Below are 13,953 nucleotides of genomic sequence, written 5' to 3'. Positions count from 1 at the left end.
GGCAATGGGGATACCTGGTCCTGGCACAGAAGTTCAATTTTCTCTTCTGCTAAAACAGCAATGTCCTCCTCTTTTTCTTGTTCCCCGGCCTTTTCATTATTGGAAGAGCTAGTTGTCTGAGATTCATTGTCCAGATTTATTATTTTTTCATAAACATGCTCCATCACCTTCCTAACTTGCAACATGTCACTGGCTGACAGTCGATCCCTGTGGAAACAAAGTGTATTTGTGGTTGAGACACAAAGTCTTAGCCGATTGTGGCTCATTATTCCATGCTCCTGGAAACCAAGAGCAGTTTTGTGATTTATTTTATATACTTACTTCTTTAACGTTTTTGCTCCAGAAGAGGAATGAGGTTGGAGGTAGAAAGGAATCTTATTAAATTTTGGCATATTCTTCTACAAAATAAAAAAGCAGAAACTGTAACAAACACATTTACTTACTCCTTAAATGATAAATTAATCTTCTCATTTGCATGAATTTTCTATGTCATTGTTCCCCAGCTTGTTGGGTTTTTTTATAGCTAAAACTAAACGATGTTTCACTGACTTAGTTAGTCACAAGAGAAATTTCAGTAGCATTCCTGCCAGCTTAAGCACAACTCAGCAATTGAAATCATTTTATTTACTTTCGGATAAGGAAACAAGAGAAATAAAATCACAACTAAAGCTGTAAATAAGACGAATCATTTTTAAACTTGCAAAATGCTCTCAGCATATTCCACGTACCTGAAACAGAAACGTGGCCCTTAGCAGCCAATTTTTTATTTTATTTTTAATTAAGAGCAAAACCCTACACCAGTTTGGTCTACAACTCCCACCAGCCCCACTTTAGTCCAAAACCAGCTTAGCGAAGGCTGCTCTAGATTTTCTCTCTCTCTTTCCTGCAAGTCTGGAATATTGAAGAGAAACTTACATCCACAGTGATGTCAATTACCCATTGTGGCACTGTTTCGTTAAGGAGCATGGATTCAGTCTCACCCCCGGAATCCCGACATAGCAACCTAATTGGAAAGAGTTTCAAAATGTGGTACATTGATAGATTAATGTGGGTGGGAGGGAAAGAATCCTTTAAGATGTCGTCTCTGCACAAAAACCAACAGCAAGTGTATGAAAACAAGGAAATACCATTGGAAGTAACAAGGTATACAGTCTGATAGACAAAGGCAAATGTCCTGCATTGAATTATACTTGGGAACGCTTTAAGTTACATGTCTGAATTCGCTTCGTTAGCACAGGCAATTAAAGTCCAGTCCAAAACTACCAACTTCCTCCTCTTACTACGATACCTTGAAGGGACGTCAATTTTTAGGACAAAGAGCAAGGTTAAGTCTAATCATATATTTTCCTTCTTGGTCAGGAATGGGTAAACCTCTGTGGTATGTAAGAAGACAGCACATAAAATGTGGTATCAAGAAGGGAGGAAGGGTCCCACTCCACAGATTCTAATTTTGGCTTCTTAGAGCCTATGGAATTCTTCAACTGTTAGCCTGCACCTAAAGTCCATCTTCATTGCTAGGTACCAGTGTAAGAGATAAAACAAAAACCAACAGTTAAAGATGAATAAGATATCCCCAGGAAGTCCTAAAATAAATAAGTAGCCAAGCAGGGCATGCAAAAAGCCCCAAAACACTTGGGGTGTCATAAATGAATCAATATTCTCCTGTGACAAATCCTTCAGTGGGACAGACTAGCTTTTGATCACAAAAAACAAAAGGGTAGCACTCTTTAACAGAATAGCCCCCTTTCTTCAATGCAGCAGAATGGACAGAGATGCTAATGAATGGATAAAACCTTGGCTCCCCTCTGCCTTCTTCTCCTTTCCTGATGGGATCCACCCCACTGGGAACTGGATCAGGTATTCTCATCTACTATCTTTACTAACTTTTGCCAGCTGGGAGCTCTCTGGAGCAGTGAGAAAGTCCAGACCATTAGCTTATTAGCTGATCAGCCTTGCCACTGAAAGCCCTTTTAGTGACAACTTGCTTTCCTAGGATGTCCCTTCATGGCTCCTGCTACAGAGGGGGGTGGCCACTGAGAGGCAAACTAATTCCCATGCCTCTCCTACTGCTTGGGGAGGGAATTAAGGGGTTCTCCCCACCGCACAAATTGGGCGGATGAGAAATAGTATTTCATAGGAGAGAGGGAGAAATTGCTTCCTAGGAGGCTGAAAGCCGCTGATCTCCAATTAGGTGTCAAGACAATTGGGGACGGAGAGTGGTTGGGGCCACTTCTTACCTCGTGAGGAATGGTCTGCCTTCTGACATGGGAGCACAGGAGGAGAACTCATTCTTGACTTCTTGTGTAGTGAGAAAGGGTGTGAGCCTTTGGGATGGCACCATGAACAATATCTTAATAAAGCGTTTAAACTCCTTGAGACAATTTATGAAAACACACCTTGCTCCTTCACAGTTTATATGCAGAGAGAATAAAGGACATTTGAAGAGAGGGAAGTGCCCCTTGACAATCAACTTGCTTTGGGTTTAAAAGGTAATGCTGCTTATTATATATTTTCTTAGTGGTCCTTACAACAACCCTGTGAACACAGATCCCCTAGGGCAGATGGACAAGCTGACTGTCTGTGGCTTTCCTAAGGCCATCTAATGGCAGAGGTGAGATTGGAGTCACAGCACTGTCACTAAGTTGCACTATCAAAGAATTTGCTTTTCCAAATCCTGTCACACAGTTTACAACCAATAAGCCAGCAACCTAAACACGAGACGGCAGACGTGCTCCCCTCTCCACCCCAACTTCCCCAGAATTCTTTTTCAGAATTTTTGTACCTAAACAAAGTGCGTCCTCCAGCTTCGCCAAAAATAACTGGCGTGTGCGGTGGCACTTGGAAGTATCCGTTTCCTTTCTGTACTCTGTTCTCCTGCTCGCCGTTCACTATTATAGGAAGGGAAGAAATGGACCACACAGTAATAAGACCATACAGTAGTAATTCAGTTCAAAACAAGCATGTTCCATTTTCTTCACCCCAAGAGATTTTTGAAATTTGTTTCATATTTTACAAGATTTATGCACTGCTTAAAGCCTCAAAGCAATCTACAAAAAGAATAAAACAAAATTATGAGCAAAAACAGTTAAAAACAACCAATTAAAACATTAAAATAAAATAAAACCATGGATCGGCTAAAACCAGATTAGCACACATATCTGGATAGTCTTGCCTGAACATTTTTTTTAAGCAGGAGCTGAAAGAGTACGAAGGGAGTTCCAAAGTGCAGGCACCGCTACACTAAAAGATCAATTTCTTACAAAGGTGGAACAAGTATTACGTGGCACCTGCAACTAGTGTCAGTTCTGCAGAGTGAGGCAGTCAATTGGGTATATATAAGATAAAGTGATCTCGCAAGTAAACTGGTCCAAGGGCTTTTATATACTAATAGTAAAACCTTGAACTGTAAGCAAACGGGCAGGCCTCTGAGCGGATGTGTCATATGATGGCAGGGTCTCACCCCTGTTAGCAACCATGCTGCAGCATTCTGCACTAATGGCAGCTTCCGGATCAAGCGCAAGGGAAGCCTTGTGAAGAGAATCAGAACTTACAGGGTTAAACAGTTCTGAGTGACGTCTCACATTCTGAGGTGTGGTTATGTTCACATACGGGAATCTATCTCTGTGTGTGAGTTCTCTTTCGGTTTTGACCGAGAGGCGAAAAGATGTGTGCTCTTTCGCCGGGCTGATTTATGATGTTTTTCTACACGATTAAGAAGAAGAAGAAGAAGAAGAGTTTGGATTTGATATCCCGCCTTTCACTCCCCTTCAGGAGTCTCAAAGCGGCTAACATTCTCCTTTCCCTTCCTCCCCCACAACAAACACTCTGTGAGGTGAGTGGGGCTGAGAGACTTCACAGAAGTGTGACTGGCCCAAGGTCACCCAGCAGCTGCATGTGGAGGAGCGGGGAATCGAACCCGGTTTCCCAGATTACGTGACTACCGCTCTTAACCACTACACCACACTGGCTCTCCAAAGACTGTTGGAGATAAGCAAGAAGCCTGCGTACAGTCTGGTTTATTACCCACACACTGCAACAGTTTCTACCGCTGCGGAGACTCTGCTGAGACGAAGCTAAGAGAGAGCTAGGCACAGGAGCGCAGTGGCGCAGCAGAATGTGCCGGACGCCATCATAAAACCACAAGCCTCGCATATATGTGTTTTCCAACCTTGGGCCTCCAGCTGTTTTTGAACTACAATTCCCATCATCCCTGACCACTGGTCTTGCTAGCTAGGGATGATGGGAGTTGTGGTCCAAAAACAGCTGGAGGCCCAAGGTTGGGAAACACTGGCATAGAACACGGTGCAGTAATCCAATCCTGAATTAACCACTGCACAAAAACTGCTGTGGCCAAGCTGTCATACCAGTTGCAGCTGGTGAAAAGTGCTTCTAGCCACTGGGGCTATCTAGGTCTCCAGCGACAAAGCTGGACCGAGAACTGGCACCCAGCTGGCTTTTCTCTTGCTAGTAGGATCAGATGTGGATTATACTCCGTATTTACGTATCAAAGCTTACTATATGTACAGGAAGGCATTTCCAATATGCCGAGAAAAAGGGAAGTCTAACCTTTCCACGCAGCACAAAGAATCACTCACCATGGTTCATCTCATTTTCTTCTTCATCCATAGGATTGATGTGGGTTCTAGGCCAATACTCTAAGAGGGCTTGCAGTAAGAGCCCTCCCAAGTTCACTGCATTTTGTAACACAGAAGGGAAAGAAAACAAGAATTTGTCGCCGGTATTTATAAAAGTTAGAAATGAATTTTTTAATTAAAAAAACTAGCATGTTATTAGTATTAGTTACAGACATTTTTAAGGCTGCCATCCAAAGATCCATGCAGCTGGTTCCACATACCCACGGGGGCTGTTCTGGCCTTGTTTTTCTGGACAGAAAAACAGCCCCTCCCAACATAAACCTCTTTGGAAACTGAGGGAACTTTCAAAAGCAGGTTTATGATATAGCACGGGACTTTGCTATTCAAAGAGGCAAACCCACAGAACGGGCTCAGGTCCTTGTATGCACTGAGGTAGCTCTTTGGATCTGGACCTTAGTTCATCCTTTCTAACTGAAAGCTCAAAAGGAGCCTTCACTGAAGGGCCCTTGTTGAAAACTGAAGTACTGATGCTGCAAGATTTGGTTTGCCTGCAAGATCAGGATAATGGCTTGCATTCAATGAAGTGCTAATTAACTCACTCCACCAGCAGAAGGATATATGCTTGTGCAACAGATTTCCTCCTCCCTCCTCCCCACTAAATCTGTTCAGGGGGTTCCCCCAACCGTCTGGAGCAGATTTGGGGAGAGCACTGGACACACACGGGGGGAAGAGGGGGTGACGTGTAAATCCCTGAGCTTATGGAATGGGTTCATTGAATATCACCCCAAATTTCCAGTCCATGCAGGGGATGAGCTAGTGACAGTCTCACAGATTACACTGCTACAAGTAGCGCAGAACTGTGGACCAAGACAGGGTAGGCAATTTGAGCCTCACAAAGGGTTAAGTTTCCAAAGAAAACCAAGCCAACACAAACTGCCACAGCAAGAAGTCTGAATTAAAAAGAAAAAGGAAAAATCTCTCGAGCATTTGACGGGGCATAGGGAGATCGCCAAATAGGTTTATATACACTTTTCAGAAACATGGTAAGGTACAAGGAGTTTTGTTGTTTAATGAAATAATGTCAACGCACACTCACATTTTGGATCAGAGCCATCTGGACTGCTAAACCCAGCATCTTTTGCTGAGACCCAAGCTGCAAAGCAGTCACTCTCATCTAAAGTAATTGTCAACATCTGTCAAAACAAGACCGTTGGGAGGAATGCGGTATGAATACTGTATTAAGAACAAAACCTACACATTCAAACCTACAGAAAACTTTGACAAGCACACTTTGATTATACAAGGATTACATGCAGATGACAACATCTGTCATCTCATCATTACATTAGTATCTGTGTTTTAGTTTTACAAGGCCATACAGCAAGATCCTTGAACAATTGTTCACTACATTTCCACAGTAATTAGTATTCATCAACATGCTAAATACAAATTCTCAAACAAATGTGCGCCTCATTTTCAACTGCAAACAACAAAAGAAAAGGCTTCAAACACTAATGCTGCTAAAAATAAAAAACAAAATCATTATCAATCCCATGGGGGTTGGTCATCCGATCCCTGCCAGAAACGAGAGGGAAGATGATGGGAAGTGATGTCAAGCCTTGCTTTTGGCAAGGATCTTCCTCTGTAGCCCAGTTTAAACCCGAAAGAAAAATGGTATCATAGTGATTGACAGGTGATTCGATAAGGAAGTTTTGAGATTAAAAAATGCTTGTGTAAGGAATTTGGCACACCTTTTGGAACTAACAATGCAGACTCTAAAGAGGTACTTGACTATATTTAGTTACATTCAAGAGAACTACCATCTCAAACCAAAGGCATATGACCAATGTGCTTCAAACCACCGCTCTTCCTCAAGGACTGTCTTGAACATCAGATTGCAAACTGGTATCTGCACACAACTTCAACCTCTGCTTCATTTAAAACACATACTTTTTGTGTGTGCACCTAGACATTTTGTCCCTTCCTCTTGGAGGAAACACATGTATACAATATGCATAATCCAATTTCATATATTTAAAATTGAAGCAACTGTTTTGAAAAAACGGGAAGCCCAGGAGCACATGATAAGAGATGTGTAACATTATGTATAGTGTGGATTGGGAGAAGATTTTCTCCCTCTCTTTAGAAATTGGGAACATCCAACTAAGCTGAATGCTGCAAGATTCAGGACAGACAGAAGACAGTACAGTCGTACCTTGGTTTTCAAACAGCTTAGTTCTCAAATGTTTTGGCTCCCGAACGCTGCAAACCCTGGAAGTGATTGTTACGGTTTGCGATCTATATTTGGAAGCTGAACATCCAACGGGGCTTCCGCAGCTTCCGATTGGCTGCAGGAGCTTCGCACTTTGGTTTCCAAACCTTTTGGAAGTCGAACAGATTTCTGGAACGGATTCCCTTCAACTTCCAAAGTACGACAGTACTTCCTTCACAAAGCATACAGTTCAACTATGAAATTCGCTCCTCCAGGATGTAGCCTACGCCATCGACTTGGGTGGCTTTAACATATTCATGGAGCACAAGGCTATCACTGACTACTAGCCATGATGGCTATATTCCACCTCCACTCTCAGCAGCGTGTCTCGGTATAGCAAATGCTGGGTATCACAAGAGGAGAGAAAGCTGATGTGCTCATGTCTTGCTTGCAGGCTTCCTAGGGGCACCCGGGTGGTGAATGTGAGAACAGTATGCTAAACTACATGGGCCTTTGACCTTTTCCAGTAGGAGTCCTTTTTAAAAGGTGCGTAAGACCCTTGCTGAGCCTAATTAGGCCCACAGTCTCCTAACCACAATGTCTCAGCCCAATGCACCACACAGGGCTGTTCTAAAAATTACATTGTGGCTGTCTATATATTGTATATATGGCCGTGAGCTCCAAACGAAGGATGATATATAAATCACCTCAACAACACTGAAATGAATTAAAGAGTGCCTTACCCCAGTTTTTAAGTCTACTGAAAACCAATTTGGCACGTAAACCATTTTAAACCTTTTCTTAATTTCTTCTTCAAAGTCCACTTTCCCAAGGTCTTCTACTTTACATGCCTGTATGTAAGACAACAACAACAGAAAAGGTTATGCAGCAAAGATGTACCACATATCAGCAACAAACTTGCACTCCCTGGCAAAGAGTTTGTTTTGAATGAGCTCTCATGTTTATTATGAGCTGCATCCAATTTCACCACCCAGACCAATAGCAAAGAGCTCCATTAGAGGAATGGGGAGGAAAGCAGCTTTCAACATTTCTTCCACTCCCTTGCAGCCCTCGGAGTCCATAAACCTTTTGAAGTCGGGTCCGCAATCCTCCAAAATAGTTTTAGAGCAGGTACATGCCCTACTTCCAAGAGACTGTGATCTACTCCCACATAAATAAACCGGCAGTGATCTACCCATTGGATTGATCAAATTTGTTGAGCTTCTTTTTTGGGAAGGAGAGCAATGGATCAAAATTCCCCCGGTCACTTGGCACAGCCCTCGGTGAAGTCGGCTCTTCCTGACACCGTCTCCAATCAGCGCCCGGGTTTGCTTTAGCTCGGAAATATAATTGGAAACATATGATTGGAAAGAAGCTAAAGCACATACCGTATTTTTCGCCCTATAGGACGCACTTTTCCCCCTCCAAAAATGAAGGGGAAATGTGTGTGCGTCCTATGGGGCGAATGCAGGCTTTCGTGAAGCCTGGAGAGCTAGAGGGGTCAGTGCGCACCGGCCCCTCTCGCTCTCCAGGCTTCAGGAGAGCCCCACCGCCAGCCCCACAAGCTCGGGGGACAGCGGGGAGGCGGAACGCCGCCATCCCGCTGTCCTCCGACTTGGTTAGAAGGCTGGCAGGTGGGAGAAGCCTGCTCCTCCCGGTCGCCAGCCCTGCAAATTCGGGGGACAGCGGGAGAGGCGCAGTGCGCCTTTCCCGCTGTCCCCCAACTTGGTTAGAAGGCTGGCGGGGGGGGAGAAGCCTGCTCCTCCCCGTCGCCAGCCCCGCAAACTCGGGAGACAGCGGGGAGGCGCAGCGCGCCATCCCGCTGTCTCCCGACTTGGTTTGGGGGCTGGCGGAGGGCTTCCCCCTCCCGCAGCCCCCAGAATGGGACCCAGAGCGATGCCCAAGCTGCCAGAGCGATGCCGAAGCTGCGCACAGCTTGGGCATCGCTCTGGGTCCCGTTCTGGGGGCTGGGGGAGGGGGAATTTTTTCCCTTTATTCCCCCCCCCAAAAAAATCTAGGTGCGTCCTATGGGCCGGTGCGTCCTATAGGGCAAAAAATACGGTACATCAAGCGAAATTCGGGAGATAAGACTGCTGATTAATGGATCTCTGTGACTGGAGCGACGGATGGGATAAATAAATCAAGTGATGAACCACCATCAAGAGACTGGTATGTTTCGCAGTGAAACGGAAGGGGGGTGGAGGAAAAAAATATTTCTTTTCTTTGCCTTATGTGAGTATTAATAACCCTCCACCCCAGAAAGAAGTTTGTGGCATTTTATATTAATCACAAGCAGGAATTCAAGAACTGTGTGGACTGAATTATAGATCAAAGAGATAATTGGTAAACAAAGGAGAACGGAGGAAAATTCTATGACGCAGTTTTAAATGGCGTCTCGCTAAGACAGGCTTGTCTAAGAAAGACGGGGGGGGGGGACCAGGATCACTGGAATGTGAATCATGACTGGAATGTGATCTAACCTGGCGGAGCCCTCCTGATATTTTGATATACTGGCAAGCCTGGAGAATTAAAGGACAGACCGAGGATAAATTTATTACGGAAGAGTGGAATGGTGTCTGTTCCTAAGTGATATGATTCTTGGCGAGTGTAAAACCCACACAAAGGACGTTTGTCTCCAACCGCTTGTGAAGATTATCAGAGATCGCAAAGAAAGGATTATATGATAACAACAAGAAGATGAAGAAAGTAATAAAGAGGCTATCTGGACAGAACAGGATAGAACTGTTTAATTAAAGCAGCAACATAAGTGATGCTTGGACCCCCGTTTCGAGCTTGAAGTATGGGTACCCCCAACAAAATTTATAAATTTGGCTGTATAATTTGTAAGTAATGTGATTTGATTGGCCTGTTAATAAAAATTATGATTAAAAAACAACAACAACAACAAAATTCCTTTCCCCCACCCAAGTTACCCTGATGGAGCCGCCTTGCTGTCAGTTGAGTGATACAGATTGATACAGCCACACATTTCCAATTTCTTTAAAATACACACCCAACGGGGCTTCAAGAAAAAGCAAGGAAAACTAACTCTCTTAAAACACTCTAGCAGTTACTGTAAATTACGGCTATAAGAGGCATCGCTACTGACCTTTCTCCAGGAACTTGCTCAGCAGTAATTTATTGCCTGATAGGTTGGAACGGTGGTTTTTTGAAGGAGAAAGGAAGAAATGTGCTCTAAGATAATTTAGAGCTTCTGTTTTTAAGCAAGGGATTAATGAGTTTATTGATTTAATCAGGAAGTACTTCTCTTTTTACAAAAGCTAATGGAGAGTTATGAAGAAGCATGAACTATAAAAAATGGCCAAAAACCAGCTGTAAAAGATGTCCCCACCCCAAACGGCCTTCTTGTTCTTCCAAAGCAGCATCCTTAAGGGGATCTACCAACCAAAGCTACACGGTAAACATGAATCCACTGTACATGAAGAAGCAGTTAATATAAGACAACCTAATCACACATATTTGACCAGGCACCTACCTTCAACACGTCCCAGTACGCCACATTGTTGTTTGTGTCTTTGGTTAATATGTGTCTTTTGTCATTGAGAATGTGGCACTGAATAATACTAGCACCCCCTAGGGAAAAAGAAAAAAGAAAGGGAGGGGGAACCCAAGTAAATCAGACCATCCATGCAGATCTCTCAGCCTGTAAAAGTGTGTAACACAGAAAGCCTGTATGGGAAAGGATCAGTCGAAAGAAAAAAAGGAAGGTGCCATTTTGAATTGTTTTTAATTTTTCATTACTCAGATGGAACAGGAATAATTAATATTCTGCATCTCTGGAAGCACCATGCAGAATTTTATATGGAGTCTGAGTGCCTAGGTACCAGGTGCCTAGGCCTGGATTCCTGAATTGGCAAGTTTTTACTTTAAAGTGGTGGTGGTGGTAGGGAGACACACAAAACAAAACACAGAACAAAACAAGGTTCTCATTAGTCATGGTGATAGTTTCTGCCTGAAAGGACCCAAATGTCGAAGGACTTTGCAGGACTCTCTAGCCCCCTTTGCTTAGTCCCAACCAATGTAGATGACAAAAGTCCTGATGCTTAGAGGAACAGATTGACCATTTACACAAGATTCTGCAGAAAGATTAAATCTGGATCAAGTACTGTTTATTTCTCTGCCCCCTGCTGCCTCTGCCAGCCCCAAAGCACTACTTTTAAGTAATTCCCCCAGTGTTAACCGCACCTTTAATAACTTGGTCAGGCTGTGTACAAAGGGGTGTGATTGGGTTGGTACAGTCGTTGTCATAGTCCCCGGAAGCTCTAAAGTTGTGAATTCCTTTCAAAGTCTAAAAAATAAATAAAATGAAAGCAAGGGGAGAAGAAGTAAAAGGATCATAATTAGATTCCACTACACAACATAGCCTATGCCCCCTTCTTCAAAGTATCTTTCTCCACCTTAGGGAAACTATTTGCCCAATTTCCATGACGGCCCTTGTGAAAAAAACTACAAATATTCGGACAACACAGGGCCACAAGTAGAGGACCGGATGAATCAAGGTGCAAAACTGGTCCAGAAGGCAGAAGCAGCAAGCTTCACTCATGCCACACTCTTCTATGCAAAGTGCTTAAAGCAGAAGAGTCAGTAGGTAATATCTAATGTTAGCCTCAAAGTAGGCCATTATTTAAATGGGTCTACTTGTGAGTTTGACCAACACTGGATATTGTCCAGTGATGGATGCATGTATATTTTGGTAGAATGGAGAGAGTTCCATTTATAGATGAGGGATTCTACAACTTTGCTCAAGTGAGCTTCCCAAGATTATCAAGGAAGGATCAACTATGCACAACTGGGCATATGTAAATTTACACAGGTTTAATTCATTTCTTACCCACTTATTCACAGATGATTTTGTTGTTGCAACCCAGAGGGCTGGAGGAGGGTCAGCTGATCGATCTAGCTCCATCTGAACAATCAAGAAATGAGAAGTGTTACATCATCTTTCTATTGGTGCACACCCATACAATATACAGTATGCTCCTTTATACCAAGTGGAACAGAGAATCATAGAATTTTAGAGCTGAAAGGGGCCACATGTTTCGTTAGGAGTAAGAAGGAACAGAACCCAGGGCAGAACTAGGCTTCAGATTAAAATAAAATAAAAAAATCAACAGTTCCAGTACAATTGGCAAATTTGCTTTTGAAATTCAGGTGTCAGGTTTCTATACGCATAGTGTACAGATGTATTTAAAAACTGGATTTACAGATGAAATTTATCACAACACACAGTACTGTTCTAACACCTACTATATGTTCCTGCTTATCTTCCTTAAAATTGACAACCCATCTCACAGAGATAAAGGCTCCATCTCAGAGGGCGGCATGGTATTTTTTAATAAAACTTTACTTTCTAGATGTGTTTTCCGAAGACTGAGCAGATTTCAGCAACCCTGTATTTCTAGTTTGGTTGTACACTGTCATTACTCTATGGATGGTGAGTGGTTGAAGTATTGTGGAACACGTCCCAAGGTTGGCCTTGTTATTACGTTACAGAAGTTAACATATCCAAATTTAGAAAAATAATAGTCTACATTTAAGCCAAAAAGCTATATACCGTATTTTTCGCCCTATTGGACGCACCGGCCCATAGGACGCACCTAGTTTTCGGGGGGGGGGGTCAAGGAAAAAATATGACACCCCCCCCCCCGCAGCTCTGGGAGCAGCGGACAGGCTGCACGCAGCTTGTGCGCTACTCCAAGACCTTCTCCCTGCTTTTGCGGGAGGTGGCGGAATTCCCCCACCTCCTGCAAAAGCCCACAGGAGCCGTGCGCGACTCCTACAGGCTTTTCAACCAGGAGGGAAACGGCCAGTCAGTCCCTTCTCCCTCCTCGGGGAAAAGCCCCCAAGAGTGGCGCGCTCTTCAAAGGTGGGGGAATTCTCCCACCTCCTAGAAAAGCCAGCAGAAGCCACGGAGCCCCTTTAAAGAGCGCGCGGCTTTTGCCTGCTTTTGTGGGAGGTGGGGGATTTCCCCCATCTCCCGCAAAAGCCCACAGGAGGGTTGGAGAGTAGCCCCCCATCCTCTGGGGCTGGCGATGGGGGAAGCGCTGTTCCCCCCCCCGCCAGCCTCAAAGCCGGGTCGGAGAGTAGCGGGAAGGCTTCGCGCGCCTTCCCGCTGCCCCCCATCCTCTGGGGCTGGCCATGGGAGAAGCACTGCTTTCCCCCCCGCCAGCCTCAAAGAGCAGACTCTCCTGGCTTCAGTGTAAGCAGCGCAAAGCCTCCGGAGCGCATTCCTATCGCTGAAGCCAAGGAGCCTGCATTCGCCCCATAAGACGCACACACATTTCCCCTTCATTTTTGGAGGGGGAAAAGTGCATCTTATAGGGCGAAAAATACGGTAAATAAAACAACATTTGTCATAAAAAAAATCCACCACATTTATGTTAAAAAATGCCCAGTATTTATGTCTCATCTTTTTACAGATGCCAACAGTGAGGAAGATCCCCATTTGTGGAATACTCTCTCCAGGGAAGTTTGGCTGGCATATTCATTATACACCTTTAGGTGGCAGGCAAAAACATTCCTCTTTAACCAGGCCTTTGGCTGATTAACATCCTCAACCCTTTTTAAAGCGTTTGTGGGAGGTGAAAGTGAGGGGTTACTGTTTCGTTGTTCTTATTTTTATTATTTATTTTGTGTTTTTATGCTGTGGACTGCCTTGAGACCTATGGATGAAGGGCAGTATACAAACTGAATAAATAATAATAACTACGCCCTCTCCACAAATGATGTCCCAAGTTGTATTATGCATTTCTACAACTGCCACCCAGAACAGTCAAGCTGTATCTGATGGGAAAAAAGGAGGTTGCAGCTCTACTGATAGTAAGTTTTACCAAGATGTAGATTGGGGGGGGGGATGGTTATGTATATTACCTTAAGGACAGGTGCCTTTTCTTCACAAATGAGCACCCGAATATCAGGATTTCGTAGATCTGTACAGTATATCTTTCTGTCTCTTCCACCTGAATATACGTGAGTGAAGGCTTCATTGACTTGAAGCGCCCATACACCCTCATCATGGACTCTGTATGTAGCTATACATCTCTGCTGACCAAGGGACCAGAGTCTGATAGTCCCATCAGAGCTGCCAGAAAGACACTGTAACAAGAATGGTTGTTCAATTTAAAA

General features: G+C 43.9%; 1 protein-coding gene across 1 annotated transcript in view; it reads right to left on the bottom strand.

Annotated features, from left to right (window-relative positions):
* The window catches only part of WDR48 (WD repeat domain 48), a 33,611-nt gene that overhangs the window by 4,102 nt on the left and 15,556 nt on the right, over positions 1 to 13,953 (bottom strand). The window contains exons 8-18 of the mRNA XM_082192346.1: positions 13,699 to 13,923; positions 11,660 to 11,734; positions 11,014 to 11,116; positions 10,304 to 10,401; positions 7,551 to 7,658; positions 5,692 to 5,788; positions 4,596 to 4,691; positions 2,783 to 2,888; positions 916 to 1,003; positions 322 to 398; positions 15 to 207 (exon numbers count right to left, since the gene is read on the bottom strand). Of these exons, the coding sequence (XP_082048472.1) occupies positions 15 to 207; positions 322 to 398; positions 916 to 1,003; positions 2,783 to 2,888; positions 4,596 to 4,691; positions 5,692 to 5,788; positions 7,551 to 7,658; positions 10,304 to 10,401; positions 11,014 to 11,116; positions 11,660 to 11,734; positions 13,699 to 13,923 (1,266 nt within the window). The remainder of the gene's footprint in view (positions 1 to 14; positions 208 to 321; positions 399 to 915; positions 1,004 to 2,782; positions 2,889 to 4,595; positions 4,692 to 5,691; positions 5,789 to 7,550; positions 7,659 to 10,303; positions 10,402 to 11,013; positions 11,117 to 11,659; positions 11,735 to 13,698; positions 13,924 to 13,953) is intronic.

The sequence above is a fragment of the Podarcis vaucheri genome (assembly GCF_965113315.1).
Source record: "Podarcis vaucheri genome assembly, chromosome: 12".
In the NCBI taxonomy this organism is placed as follows: domain Eukaryota; kingdom Metazoa; phylum Chordata; class Lepidosauria; order Squamata; family Lacertidae; genus Podarcis; species Podarcis vaucheri.
The sequence above is the reverse complement of the archived record's forward strand: the minus strand, read 5'-3'. Positions and strand labels throughout refer to the sequence as shown.